Source organism: Mastigoproctus giganteus, chromosome 8, assembly GCF_048544385.1.
Source record: "Mastigoproctus giganteus isolate SK-2022 chromosome 8, ASM4854438v1, whole genome shotgun sequence".
NCBI lineage: Eukaryota > Metazoa > Arthropoda > Arachnida > Uropygi > Thelyphonidae > Mastigoproctus > Mastigoproctus giganteus.
The window spans coordinates 18,383,159-18,399,189 of record NC_143582.1 but is presented as its reverse complement, the minus strand read 5'-3'; the positions used below and the strand labels follow the sequence as shown (position 1 = coordinate 18,399,189).

Here is a 16,031-nt window from a genome sequence, read left to right as displayed (position 1 = left end):
AGGTATTAACCAAAATGTCTTATTTCCTGCAGGTGATTTCCTTCATCACAAGGTACTGACAGAATCTGGTGGTTTTCCATTCTGACCATGTACTCAAATCAAGAGCAAGTGGATATGTACTTTATGTACGGTTTGGCGGAAGGCAATGCTCTGGAGGCTCGTTGTTTGAACCACGAAAGGTTCCCAGAACAAAGATGTCCAGACTGGAAAACGTTTGAAGGTATCCGTCGCTGCCTTTGTGAACATGGGACCTTTACACCTCCTGCTGCCGACCGAGGATGACCAAGATCTACGACTCCTGAAGTAGAGGAGGAGATTTTGGATGTTGTGCATGCCACTCCTGGAATCAGCACACGCAGAATAGCAATGCAACTGGCTGTTCAACGTTCGACTATTTGGACAGTGTTGTGAGAACACCAACTGTATCCTTACCATCTGCAACGGCTACAGGCCTTGTCACCAGCAGATTACCCTGCGCAAGTAATGTTCTGCCAGTGATTCTTGCAGCAGGTGTGGTACAGCTCCTCACTTTCCTGCCTTAGTGATATTCACAGATGAAGCACAGTTCACACAAGACGGAATCCAAAACTTTCACAATCAGCATGTACGGGCTGAGGAAAACCCACATGCAATTCTTCCATCGCATCACCAACAGCGGTTCAGCCTCAACATCTGGGCGTTTGTTTTTGGTGATAACTTATTTGGGCCCAGTGTTCTTCCAAACAAACTCACAGGGCAGGCGTAAAGGAATACATTCATTAAAGGCATAGGTTAATAACTCGGGAACCAAGCATTTCTGGAACTATGTTGATATAAAATATTTTTATTGTCTACATATGAGGAACTCATTCCTGAAGTTATACCGTGTATTTTTGGGACACCCTGTATATATATATATGCTATTACTACAGTTATTTAAAAGGTTTTGTCAACAGATATACAATGATGGTTTTATTAACACATTTTGATTTTTTTTTACCTGTACATTATTTAATAAATGTATAGCTTTTTAAAATATCTTTATTACATAAATTTTTCTTATATGCATATTAAGAACTAAGGGTGTTATCTACAATTGGAACAAAGACTAAGGTAATTATAAGCAGAAAAAAAAATTAAGTGTGCACTATGAATCTATGTTTACCCACTTGTACCGCTCCAATTTTTTGCATTTCTTATGATGACAATAAATGTCAAACTTACTTATCGTCTAATAGTTCTGTTAAACAATCCATCAATAAATTCATCAACCAAGCAATTTCTTCATCGGACCGTTTGAAGTTTTCTATACTAAATGCATACAGTGATATTACTTTAATTCCCAATTCGTAACACCAACTTATTACCTGAAATGAAAAGATAAAAACAAAACAGCACTTATGTCAATCATTTCAAACACAGGAAAAGAAAATTAACAGTTGTTGTAAAATCAGATGATAACACTCACTTCTTCAAGGTTATGTTAAAGTAACATGTGTAGTGACATTATTCAGGTGCTATTTCTGAGTGTCGGGGGGGGGGGGGATGAATGCTCGTGTGGCATAAAATGCATTTTATCATTTAGATTTATAATTTAATTTTTATAATTTGGTATTTAAATTTTGTTTTTCTTCTAAGTTCAGTTAATATATTGTATGCTAAAAAGAAAAATTGGACTGGACTGTTTAAAAAGAAATATAACTTAAGGGAAAGTGATGGGCAAGTGATCAAGAGGAGGAGAAGGAACGAGAAGTGAAATTTTGCATAATCTGATAAACACTGTTGAGTATTGAGTTCTGGCTGTTGCGGACATGCGATGTAGTAAAGAACTTATAATGATGATGATATTTTATGTTGTAAATTTGCATTTTCATTTAGCTTGTTGATTAGCTGGCATCAATATGGAAATTTACATTTTGTCTTCTTAGTCATTCAAATTGGCAATTTTCAGTTACGATGTTTTCTTTTCAGTCTGACTTTATTGCTTGCATTGCAAAATGACTTCTGATGGTTCTTTTACCAATTTAGCAGCCAAAAGTGAAATGCAAGGAATTAGAAATTTTCACAGTAGCTGATGCCTCTGTGATGAAAGTGGTCGCTATAGTTCCTTCCTTAAATGAGGTGTTCTGACTCGTATAAAGTAATTACTTAAGATGTGGCTTAACCATTGCCTTATACAATGGCATAATCACCTCCTTATCCCTGCTGGCAAAATTCCTGTATATCATTGAAAAAACTACATGAGTTCTGGCAGCCTGTCTGCACTGCTGAGAGAACTTATCTGACTGTACAATTACCTCCAGATTTTTTTTCATTCTCCACCCTGAGTGTGGTAATACACAATTGGTATGTTAATCTGAGATTACTGCTACCTATATGCAGTACCTTTCATTTGTGAATGTTAAACTTCAGTTGCCACTTCTTAGCCCAACTCCTTAAGTTTTCTAGATCTTGTTGAAGCAGCATACCCTGATTAAGATCTTGTAGCAGTAGCACACCCTGATTAGTCATTAATCATCCTGCCAACTTTCGTATCATCTGCAAACTTAGACATTAGGCCTGATATATCTTTATCAATATCATTAATAAATATTGAAAACAATAATGGTCCAGCCAGGGGGGAGCCATCCTGAGGGTGCCAGGGGTGCATTGCACCTGGGCTGTTGTTGTTGTTTTGGTTTTTAGGAGCATTAGCAACTAAGGCCATATTCCTCCGGGATATGCGGTGGTCATTCCCTGACCTTTCCGCATTCTCCATATATGGTGGTGACGGGCTTGAATCCCGGTCTAATCAAGAAGCGTGTGCTACGCACTGCTGCTCCTTCCCACCTGGCTACGGAGGCGCCCTGCACCTGGGCATCAACGTTCAGGGGGTACCTGAAACTTACATACACATATGAAGAAAATTTTAAAACATATTACTGAACTTTTGTTTATGTGTGCATAATGCTTGTCTACTCAAAAATTCACTATATAAATTAACCCTTCAATACTCGTGCGAGTTCCAGTTGGACCCAGCTTTTTTTATGTGGCTGCACTTTCTTGGTAAAAAAATTTCTAGAAACACTGTTCACAGTACCTTTCTAGGAAAATGTGCAGGATTTTTTTAGCATTGTCCATGAAATTTTTGTTTTCTTTTCAGCGTTAACATGCTGTTGGAGTTTCTTAAAATTGAAACTTCCAACGATGACATGACACTTAAAGCTATTGGTGAAACACGATGGAAATTTAGAATTGATGCTGTAAAAGTCCAGGGTTAAAAAAAATAGCCAGCACATTTAAGGGTTAAATTCAATCTTGAGAAAATATAAGATGCTCTATACAATATTTATACACATATTTCCCATGATAATGATTCTAGAAATGTAGCTAAAATCATTAAGAACAAAAATCAAATCTTATACATTTATTTGTTCTCTTGTAATATGGTATTATATATTATCAAAAATCAGTGTTGTTAGCAAATCAATACAAAATTTAAGCACATCAGTACCAACAATCGTAAAAATGTTATATGAATTAAGTGAGTATTTTAAACAATCTAGAACAGATGTTGGTTTTCAAAATATGTTAAATGAAGTAACAGCTATTGATAATGGAATAGACTGCAAAACTAGATTTACAGAAGTCTCAATTATATGACCATGAAAAAAGAAGAGAATGTTTCTTTATGAAAGTAATTATGAAACTATAAATTTTCTTGAAGCTTCATATAAAATAAATTTTTATTATGTCATACTAGATATAAATTTCAAACATTACAATATTACAAATGGAAGAGAGATTTGAACAACTGAAGGTTCATGTTTGTTGTTTGTTATTTGGTTTTTAGGAGCATTAGCAACTAAGGCCATATTGCTCCGGGATATGCGATGGTCATTCTCTGACCTTTCCGCATCCTCCGTATTTGGCGGTGACGGGCTCGAACCCCAGTATAATCAAGAAGCGTGTGCTATGCACGGCTGCTCCTTCCCACCTGGCTATGGAGGCACCTTGAAGGTTCATAATGATAGTTTTAATTTTTTATTGGACCTTGATACGTTTCCATCACTAAATAAAGAAACCAAAATTAAACATTGTATGGACTTATAAACTAATTTGTCAGATTCTTCTTTAAAAGAAATTGCTATTGACCTGTGACAAAATATAAAATTTGTCAATTTTTATACAGCCATACATGGAAGCATATGATGTGTTACAGTATATATTTTCAAATGATCTTCTTGCTGTGTTTCCCAATGTTTCTATTACAATATGAATATTTCTTGCTCTTACTGTCATCACCATAGCACTTGGAGACTGTGCTTCTTCCAAATTAAAAATGGTAAAGAACTATTTAAGATCAACATTGATGCAAGAAAGGTTAACAAATTTGAGTCTCATTAGTATTGAAAAAGATATTATTTCCAGTTTCAATATTTCTGAAATTTTCAAAGATTTTTCATTAAAAAATTCAAGAAGAATAAACATTATTTAGTTATTTACTATGATATTATTGTATTCTTCTTTGTTATATGATTTATATATATAAATATAATACTTTTGTATGTATAACCTTTATTTCATTGTTTTTCTAATTAATTTTTAATTTATACTTTTTATTATCGAGGAAGTGATAGGTGGGTCAGAAAACTGCTAGCCTGGAGAGAAACAAAGACGAATAGATTAACAGTAGCCACAGGCAGAGGTGAAAGAGATTCTTGCATTGCTTCTATTGGAATGAGCAGAAGCCTGGAAAACAAGATGCAGGATATTTCAGAGACTGCCGGGAGTCATTGTGGTACAAGTAAACACATGGGTTGTGTTAGGGTAGCTAAGAATAGAAACAGGTGCAGGTATACTTGCGTGTACACCAATGCTAGGAGTTTAGTAAATAAATTTGATGAATTTGAGGTATTGCTCAAAACATCAAAGGCAGATATTGTTGGGATATCAGAGACGTGGTGTCACACAGATATAAGGAATGCAGAACTGGAATTTGGGGAGTACGTCTACAGAAAGGATAGACTGGATAGGAATGGAGGAGGGGTTATGCTATTAGTTAAGAAATACATAAAATCCAAGGAAGTGAAGCCAGTGGACATCGCTGGACGGTGCAGTGTCGAGTCAGTTTGGTGTGACATAAGCATTGGGAAATCAAAATTGAGAGTAAGAGTGTGCTATAGGCCTAATGACTCTGATGAGTATAATAAGAAACTGTACAGGGAAATAGAGTGGGCCAGTAAATCAGAGAGTCTTATAATGGAGGATTTTAATTTCCCAGATATTGACTGGAATTTGTGGGTTGGTCACTCACACACTAGCAAGGCTTTTGTGGATTTATTGGATGATTGTTTTCTACATCAGCATGTTCGGGAATCAACTAGAGGGAGGAATACTCTTGATTTGATTATCAGCAGTGATTCTTCATGCATTAAGAATCTGCAGATAAATGAACCACTAGGTGGCAGTGATCACAGTGTGCTGAAGTGGGATTTACTCAAAGAGGTAACTACCATTAGGGGCAAAGGGAAGGGTTATTGCTTTCGTAAAGGCGACTACGATGGACTGAGACAGTATTTAAATTCTATACAGTGGGACCAACTGATGATGTTACCAACAGCAAATTCAAAATGGGAAGCATTCAAAGAACTTATCTTGGAAGCTACTAGGCTTTACATACCAACTAAGAAATATTGTTCAAGGTTTAGGCCTAAATGGATGTCAGATGAACTGATGAGGCATATGGCAGAGAAGAAACATGCATGGGATACATACAAATTAATACATGACACAGAAGCCTATGATAGATACAAGTTGATATGCAACCAAGTTACAAAGGAGGTTAGGCAGGCGAAGGCAGATTACGAGAAATCTTTGGCAAGGGATGCAAAGAAAAACAGCAAAGAGTTCTTTACTTATGTAAACTCTAGAAGGAAGGGGATGAATCAGATTGGTCCACTTGATATCAATGGGTCAACTGTTGATGATCCTGCTCAGGTAACTAACAAACTAAATGAATATTTTGCATCCACATTCGCACATGAGGAGTTATTTAGTGAGGGGAAAGCCAGAGGTGTATTCAACTCTAGCAGTAAGCTAGAGAATCGTGTAATAACTGAGAGTAAAGTGGAGGAGAAATTGTTGAAGATAAGATCTATCCAGTTATATTAAAGGAGGCAGCAAAGGAAGTAAGCAAACCCTTAGCCATAATTATGAGAGTTTCCTTGGACTCAGGGGAGGTACCCACAGACTGGAGATGTGCAAATGTGACCCCAATTCACAAAGGAGGATCAAAGGCTGACACAAGTAATTATACACCTGTGAGTTTAACTTCAGTTCCAGGAAAATTAATGGAGGCACTAGTTAAAGAAGCACTGCAGGATCATTTAGACAAGACTTCAGTTATAGCTCTGACACAGCATGGTTTTCTTAAGGGGAAAGTCTTGCCTGACCAATTTGATTGGATACTATGATGCAGTCACAAAGGAACTGGATGCAGGGAATAACTTTGATATTATATACTTGGATCTTAGAAAGGCTTTTGATACTGTTGCACATGGAAGACTGCTGCACAAATTGGAGCAGTGTGACATTGGAGGCAAATTGCTGCTGTGGATAAAGGGGTGGCTGAGGGGGAGAAGACAGAGAGTGGTAATCAATGGACACTGCTCGTCGTGGACTAATGTTATTAGTGGAGTCCCTCAGGGCTCAGTGTTGGGTCCATTATTGTTTTCTGTATTTATAAATGATATTGATGATGGTATATCAAGCTTAATGTCGAAGTTTGCAGATGATACAAAAGGTAGGCAGGGTTGTCAAGGACACTACTGACACTATGCTGCTGCAACAGGATCTGGAAAGGTTGAGCAGATTGGCTGAGAGGTGGCAAATGAAGTTTAACATTGACAAATGTAAAGTACTACATATGGGAAACAGCAACTCCAGAGCAACGTATCAACTCTGTGGTACTACACTGACAGTGGTAGAGAATGAAAGGGACCTGAGGGTGGTTGTGCAGTCAGATATGAAGTTCTCTGAGCAGTGCAGACGGGCTGCAAGAGTAGCTCATTGTGTATTGTCAATGATATATAGGAATTTTTCTAGCAGGGATAAGGAAGTGATTATTCCATTGTATAAGGCAATGGTCAGGTCACATCTAGAGTACTGTATACAGGTCTGGAGGCTTCATTTCAAGAAGGATGTAGAGCTGCTGGAACGAGTACAGAGAAGGGCAACAAGATTAGTGAATGGAACAAAGGGGTGCTCTTACGAAGAAAGGCTTAAGTTTTGCAAATTACAGTGTCTGGAGACTAGGCACCAGCGAGGTGATCTGATAGAGGTGTATAAAGCCTTGAATGGTTTAAGCATGCTCAATGCTGATGGGATTCTTCCTCTAGCTCAGAATAATCACCTGAGAGGGCATAAATTCAAATTGAGGAAAGACAGATGTAGGATAGACGTGCGGAAATTTGCCTTTAGCCAGCGAGTGGTTGGTTGATGGAACAGACTTCTATCCCTTGTCGTGGAAGTTGATAGCCTAAATAATTTTAAGGCTCAGCTGGACAGGTATTTTGAATAAACAGAGGGGTGAAGTGGAAGTGGTTTTTTTTTTTTTTTTTTTTGGCTGATGCTGCATAAGCTTGCTTTCTTGCATCAAATGCCTCTACTAATGCTAATGCGTTGTAATTATGTAAATTTCATAATTATAATTGTATTACTTTTGCTATTAATTATCATTATATGAATAAAAGTACAACAAAATATGCAAATATTTTTGAGGGGGGGCACCAAATTGCATTTGGCACACAGGCACCACATTCCCTAGTAATGCCACTGGGTCCAGCACTGAACCCTTAGGGACTCCACTAACAACATTTTTCCAAGAAGAGAAGTGCCCATCGATAACCAATCTCTATCTTCTGCTACTAGCCATTTCTTTATCCAATGCCTAAACTTGCCTTAAATGCCACACTGCTCCAATTTGTATAGCAGTCTATTAATTTTTACTTTTATGTGCAACAGTATGAAAAGCTTTCCTGAAATCCAAGTATATGATGTCAGAATTATATTGTTCATCCAGTACCTTTGTTACTCTATCATGGCATCCAATCAATTGGTTGGACAACATTGCCCTTTAACAAATCCATGCTGCAACTTCAGTATAACTGTCCTGTCTAAACAGTTCTATATTACTTCTTGAACCAGCAACTCCATTATTTTTTGCTGGAACAGAAGTCAAGCTAACAGGTCTGTAATTACTCATATCACTTACTGATTGATTCCTCTTTGTGAACTGGGGCACATCTGCTTATTTATGGTCCATAGGGACCTCCCTGATTCCAAAGAATATATCCAAAATTGTCTTTTTTATTTCAACAAACTCTGCATTGTAATTCCTAATTCAGCATCTTCTGGATAGTCCTCCACTTGAATGAGGGGACCCAGCTATGCCAATATACAGTGTTTTTGAGTTTTCACTCTCCACATATTGAGCAGTGCAAAAATTGTTTAATTTTAGTTCCTTATGTATGGAAATTTATTTCTCTCATGACTCTAATCTATTCAGTTTTTCAAAATTTGTGGAAATGAGAAAATATAGGTAGAACATCAATGTAACTGGAAAAAAAACATTTATGGTAGGCATGATTCACTCTATAAAAAATAACATGAGACAGATGTAACATGGATGGCTTTTAATATACAGATACTATTGTTACTTTTTGTTGAAAATCAATAATATGGTATTTTGTTTGGATTCTAAAACAATATTTGAGTGTTTACTCAGCAGCTGAAGCAGTTTATGTATAAGCATGTCAGTCTTGCATGTTCATGAAATATAAGTGTACAAAATGGATATCCATTAACTAGAATAAAGTTACACTCATCAAGTCGAGTATAGCTGTAACCTGAATAAAGAAAGGAGCCACTCTTTGCAAAAATAATATGGAGTAAAGTGTATAATTAATTTAATTATGTTCTTGATATTAAATCTATTAAACACATCAATCCACATTGTGGTTGTCCATCTATTAATTATTATTATTATTATTAGCCATATGGTGCAAGGAAGCTTGAGGCTTATGCTGCACCAGCCAAAAAAAATTCCCAAGTTACCCTGAGAGAGAGAGAGAGAGAGAGAGAGAGAGAGAGAGAGAGAGAGAAGTAGAAAGGAATCACCAAGAAAGAGAAGAATGATGATATCCAGCTCAGGACTCTGGGTGTGCCAAGCCCGTACTCACCGGATATGAGCCCCTGGGGTAGATATGACTGACAACTGATAAAAATCGCTTGTTAGTACCATGTGTAATACTTGTAATGCTGTATTGTATTTAGTTTCTTAAAAATATGTTTACCTATCCTATTTTTTTTTTTTTTTTTAAAGTATTGATTAATACAGGAAACCCTGCAAAATCCAGCACTTCAAAATCCAGAATTCTTTAAAAATCAGACATGCTCTACAATCTGAAAACATTCTGAAAACAATCTGGTAGTCATATCAACAATTTCGTTAGCTTGCAAGCAAAAAAAAAAGTGACATTTCTTTCTTTCAGTGCTATTGCTTACTCAGTAAACCTCATAATTTAGTGCATTGCTCCTGCAAATTACAACTATGTGGCTGGGCACAGTGCGTGTGTGATCTGGTGATATTTTTAATTTAATTTTAGGATAATTGAGAGTGAAGACAGAAAATTACTAAGATGAGTATGTACATTTAGAAATGTGTATGCATTAAATAATTTAGCATTAGCAGAGGCATATGATGCAAGAAAGCAAGCTTATAGAGCATCAGCCAAAAAAAAAAAAAAAACCTACCATTTAACCCAGCCATTCACTCTAAATGTTTGTCTAGTTCTGCCTGTAACTTATTTAAGTCGTTGACCTCCACTACAACAGATGGAAACAACTATCAACCATCTGCTGGCTAAAGGCAAATTTACACACTATTCTACAATTGTCTTTCCTCAATTTGAATTTATGTCCCCTCGGGTGAGTAATCTGAGCAAGAGGAAGAACCCCATTATCATTGAGCTTACTCAAACCATTCAAGGCCTTATACACCTCAATTAGATCAACTCACAGGTCCCTAGTGTCCAGAAGCTGCAATTTGCAGAACTTAAGCCTTTCTGGTTACACCAACCTTTTATTCCACTCACAAATCTTGTTGCCCTTCTCTGTACTCATTTCAGCAGCTCTACATCTTTATTAAAATTAGGCCTCCAGACCTGTATACAGTACTCAAGTTGTGGCCTGACTATTGTTTTTTACAAGGGGGACAATCACCCCCTTATCCCTGCTAGCAAAATTCCTGTATATCATTGAAATTTATAGTTAATCTATGGTTAACTATAAATATCTCTTCCAATAAACAATGTCGTAGTGGCATGCAAGGACAATAGATTTAATTCCATAACCATGGTACTTCTGCCATTACAACTAGTCAGAAAACTCATCATCTTCATGACTATTTATAACAGCAGAGAAAATATAACTTAGCAACCTTTGTTATCATATTGAGAAATTGATTGAATTTCTCCACAGTATGTTTTTAAAATAAAAATGTCAAGTAATTTGATAAAAGATTGCATATATCTTATGATTATTGCAAGTCTATTAATTACAGACCTGTTAGTTTAACTTCTGTTTTAGAAAAAAATTATGCGGTCACTGATTAAAGAAATAACACGGGACCATCTAGACAGGAATGTAATTATACTGCAGTCACAGCAATTATTATTATTATTAGCCATATGGTGCAAGGAAGCCTGAGGCTTATGCTGCACCAGCCAAAAAAATTTCTGAGTTACCCTGTGTGTGTGTGTGTGTGTGTGTGTGTGTGTGTGTGTGTGTGTGTGTGTGTGTGTGTGTGTGTGTGTGTGTGTGTGTGTGTGTGTGTGTGTGTGTGTGTGTGTGAGAGAGAGAAGTAGAAGGAAATCACCAAGAAAGAGAAGAATGATGATATCCAGCTGAGGACCCTGGGTGTGCCAAGCCCATACTCACCAGATGTGAGCCCCTGGGGTTAATTGTTAAGATTGTTAAGAGGCAATCTTGTCTGACCAATCTTATTGGATACTATGATGCAGTAACAAAGGAAATGGATGCAAAAAATAACTTTGATATTATATACTTTGATTTCAGAAAAGCATTTGATACTGTTGCACACAAAAGACTTCTGTACAAACTAATAACATTAGCAAGCTAATGTTATTAGTTTGTACAGTTAGTTCAATGCTGGGCCCATAGTTGTTTCCTGCATTTATTAATGACATCGATGAAGGCATATCAGGCTTAATGTCTAACTTTGCAGATGATATGAAGGTTGAAAGGGGGATTAATAACAGTAATCAAGGTAAGCAACATGTGGTTAAAAAATTAGGCAGATGGACTGAGAAATGGCAACTGAAATTTAATATTGACAAATGCAAGGTACTACATATAGGTAGCAGTAATCCCAGATTAACTTACCAAGTGGGTCGTACAGTTTAGGGTTGCATGATTTGACTGGATTAAAGGACACTCAAAAATAATTAATGCTACCACTCTGACTCTCACTCCACCCACTCCCGCATCAAAAAAAGGAAAATTGAATGAATGATTTTTTAGTGTCATAATTAAACAATTTGTTTATATTTTTTAGATTTTGGTTTAAAAATTATAGTTTTCATACTGACTATAAATTTTTTGCAAATTTTAATTTAATTTAGAATTTAAAAGAGTTAATGGTAAACCATAGCTGTTTATAGGAAGGATATGGATTGATATATTAGGATAATGAATGATATGGTTGATATAAAAAGCATGAATTGATCCAAAAATTTTAATGCAAGTTTAGTGCATTGACATCAAGCTAAGGTAATTTTAGTTAGGTGAAAAAAAAAAAAAAAAAAAAAAAAAACCTTACTAGTTTACTTTTTCAGCATCATTTTTAATTTTCTCAGAAAAATCTAAACAATTATCTTTAAAATTGAAGTAGATGATTAGTTCACTTTTTATGAGTGAAACTGAACATCTATTTCGCCCATCCCTCCACTTCGAGTTTATTACACTAAAAACCCTTTATGAATTTGCCGAAGTCCCCAGCACTGAAAAAACATACGAAAAGACCTTGAAAATATTTGAAAGCTTAAAATCAACACTTTTTAAAATTAAATGCCATTGACTACATAGGCCTCCTACACCTGTGCAGAAATCCACCACTGCCATTATGAAGCACAGGCATTGAAAAATGAAAATAAAAGGCAAATTGGCACCCTTGATGGTTTCAATAATGGACAAGGATAGTTTGGTTAAAATAAAGGACGTCTGGCAACCGTAATCATGCTATACTCGGGATAGTGGAAAATGAAAAAATCTGGGGATAATTGTGCAATCATAATGAAGTTCTCTGTGCAATGCACACAGACTAGGGCATCCTCTATATTATTGATAAATAATTAGGCTATATTATTGACAAATAATATACAGGAATTTTGTTAGCAGGGATAAGGAGGTTATGATCCCATTGTATAATGCAATGATTCAGCTGCATCTTGAGTGCTGCATACAGGTCTGAAGGCCTTATTTTAGGAAGGATGTGGATCTGCTGGAACAAGTGCAGAAGGATGGGATTGGTGTGGAGAACAAAACTGCTCTTTATGAGAAAATGCTTCAGCTTTGCAAATTGCAGTGCCTTGAGACATGGCACCAGCAAAAGGTGATCTGATTGAGGTGTTTAAAGCTTTGAATGGATCGGGCAAACTCAAAGCTGATGGCATTCTTTCTATTGCTGAGGAAGAATGCCATCATTTTTTACCCATACATGAGAATACGATACCAGAGGACTGCATGGGCCAAAGTTTTATAATTTTACTCAGCCCAGCCTGAAAATAGTTCCACCCGATTCTTACCTGACCAGATGGCTACTGTTGCTATCCAACCCAAACCTGGCTCTTGGCCAAGCCAGACCAAAGCAAGAAGCCCAGTCCTACCGAGATCCCTAAACTCAGCTTTTGAGTGGTGTACCTTTCCATCAAACTGATAATTTCCTTAGGATTATTTTTTACATTAGAGCTGTAGTGTGTGATTAATGAAATAGGAGTAGGAGACCAGCAGAATCACTTAACAAGTACAAGACAATGCTGAAAAAAAGCTGTGAGTCAGGGTTGAATTTAAAAGTGCCTGCAATTCTGCCCAGACACGATAGGAGGGAGTATATGATTGAGAGCCTTGTCGATCAATTCAGCCCTGGAGAGATTGTGCAAGGCTCAAGGGGTAGAATTTTTCTCAGCCTGCTCTGTGCTTATTAACAGGAGGGACTGCTTCTACAGGGATGGGATACACTTAAATAGAAAGGGTGCAAGAATATTTGCTGATGCTATCGAGGCAGACTTAGGTGGGTCAGAAAATTGCTAGCATGGGAGGATACACGGACTAAAAGATTAACAGTAGCTGCTGGCAGAGGTAAAAGTGATTCTTGCACTACTACTATTGAAATGCAATTGAGCAGCAGCCTTGAAAGCAAGGCAATGAGAATTTCCAGGACTCCTCGGAGTCATAGTGGAACAAGTAAATACATGGGTTGTGTTAGAGTAACTAAGAGTAGAAACAGGTGCATGTATACTTGCATGTACACCAATGCTAGGAGTATAGTTAATAAATTCGATGAGCTTGAAGTGCTAGTCAAGACATCAAAGGCAGATATTGTTGGGATATCAGAGACGTGGTTTCACACAGACATAAGCAGTGCAGAACTGGAATTTGGGGAGTACATCTACAGAAAGGCTAGGCAGGATAGGAAGGGAGGAGGCGTTATGCTATTAGTTAAGAAACACATAAAATCCAAGGAAGTAAAGCCAGTCGACATCACTGGACAGTGTAGTGTCAAGTCAGTATGGTGTAACATAAGCAATGGAAGATCAAAATTGAGAGTAGGAGTGTGCTGTAGGCCTAATGACTCTGATGAGTATAATAAGAAACTGTACAGGGAAATAGAGTGGGCCAGTAAATCAGAGAATCTTATAATGGGGGATTGTAATTTTCCAGATATTGACTGGGATTTATGGGTTGGCCATTCACACACAAGCAAGGCTTTTTTGGATTTATTGGATGATTGTTTTCTACAGCAGCATGTTCGGGAGGCAACTAGAGGGAGTAACACTCTTGATCTGATTATCCAGTAGAGATTCTTCATGGATCAAGAATTGGCAGATAAAGGAACCGCTAGGTGGCAGTGATCACAGTGTGCTGAGGTGGGATTTACTCAAAGAGGTTAGTTATTTGGTTTTTTAGGAGCATTAGCAACTAAGGCCATATTGCTCCGGGATTTGCGGTGGTCATTCCCTGACCTTTCCGCATCCTCCTTATTTGGTGGTGATGGGCTCGAACCCTGGTCTAATCAAGAAGCGTGTGCTACGCACTGCTACTCCTTCCCACCTGGCTACGGAGGCACCGCTCAAAGAGGTAACTATCATCAAGGGTAAAGGGAAGGGTTTTTGCTTTCGTAAAGGTGACTATGGTGGTCTGAGACAGTATTTAAATTCTATACGGTGGGACGAATTGATGATGTTACCAACAGCAAATTCAAAATGGAAAGCATTCAAAGAATTAATCTTGGAAGCTACTAGGCTTTTTCATACCAACAAAGAAATATTGTTCAAGATTTAGGCCTATATGGATGTCAGATGAGCTAATTAGACATGTGACAGAGAAGAAAAATGCATGGGATACATATAAATTAACATGTGACACAGAAGCCTATGATAAGATATAAGCTGGTCTGTAACCAAGTTACAAAGGAAGTTAGGCAGGCAAAGGCAGATTACGAGAAATATTTGGCAATGGATGCAAAGAAAAACAGCAAAGAGTTCTTTACTTATGTAAATTTTAGAAGGAAGGAGATGAATCAGTTTGGTCCACTTGATATTGATGGTTCAACTGTTGATGATCCTGCTCAGGAAGCTAACAAACTAAATTAATATTTTGCATCGACATTCACACATGAGGTGTTATTCAGCAAGGGGAATGCCAGAGGTGTATTCAACTGTGACAGTAACTAGATAATCTTGTAATAACTGAGAGTAAAGTGGAGGAGAAATTGTTGAAGATAAGCACAAGAAAGGCACCAGGGGTGGATGGGATCTATCCACTTATATAAAAGGAGGAAGCAAAGGAAGTAAGCAAACCCTTAGCCATAATTATGAGATCTTCATTGGACTCAGGGGAGGTACCCATGGACTTGAGATGTGCAAATGTGACCCCAATTCACAAAAGAAGGATCATAGGCTGACACAAGTAATTATAGACCTGTGAGTTTAACTTCTGTTCCCGGAAAATTAATGGAGGCACTAGTAAAAGAAGCACTGCAGGATCATCTAGACAAGACTTCAGTTATAGCTTGGACACAGCATGGGTTTGTGAAGGGGAAGTCTTGTCTGACTAATTTGATCGGTACTATGATGTAGTCACAAAGGAACTGGATGCAAAGAATAACTTTGAAATCATATATTTGGATCTGAGAAAAGCCTTTGATACTGTTGCACATTGAAGGCTGCTGCACATATTGGAGCAGTGCTATTAGAGGCAAATTGCTGCTGTGGATAAAGGGTTGGTTGAGTGGGAGAAGACAGAAAGTGGTAATCAATGGACGCTGCTCTTCGTGGACTAACGTTATTAATGGAGTTCCTCAGGGTTCAGTGTTGGGTCCATTGTTGTTTTCGGTATTTATAAATGATATTGATGATGGTATATGAGGCTTAATTTCCAAGTTTCTAGACGATACGAAGGTTGACAGGGTTGTTAATGATAGTACACTGCTGCAACGGGATCTAGGAAAGTTGAGCAGATGAGCCGAGAGGTGGCAAATGAAGTTTAACATTGACAAATATAAAGTACTACATATGGGAAGCAGTAACCCGAGAGGAACGTATCAACTCTGTAGTACTACACTGACAGTGGTAGAGAATGAAAAGGACCTGGGGGTAATTATGTAGGCAGATATGAAGTTTTCTGAGCAGTACAGACAGTCTGCAAGAGTAGCTCATGGTGTCTTGGCAATGATATACAGGAATATTTCTAGCAGGGAGATGGAGATGATT

General features: G+C 37.4%; 1 protein-coding gene across 1 annotated transcript in view; it reads right to left on the bottom strand.

The window, feature by feature from the left end:
• Positions 1-16,031, bottom strand: part of LOC150081306 (dehydrodolichyl diphosphate synthase complex subunit DHDDS-like) — a 70,597-nt gene that overhangs the window by 29,628 nt on the left and 24,938 nt on the right. Inside the window, exon 3 of the mRNA XM_090380154.1 lies at positions 1,204-1,346. Within this exon, the coding sequence (XP_090236280.1) occupies positions 1,204-1,346 (143 nt within the window). The remainder of the gene's footprint in view (positions 1-1,203; positions 1,347-16,031) is intronic.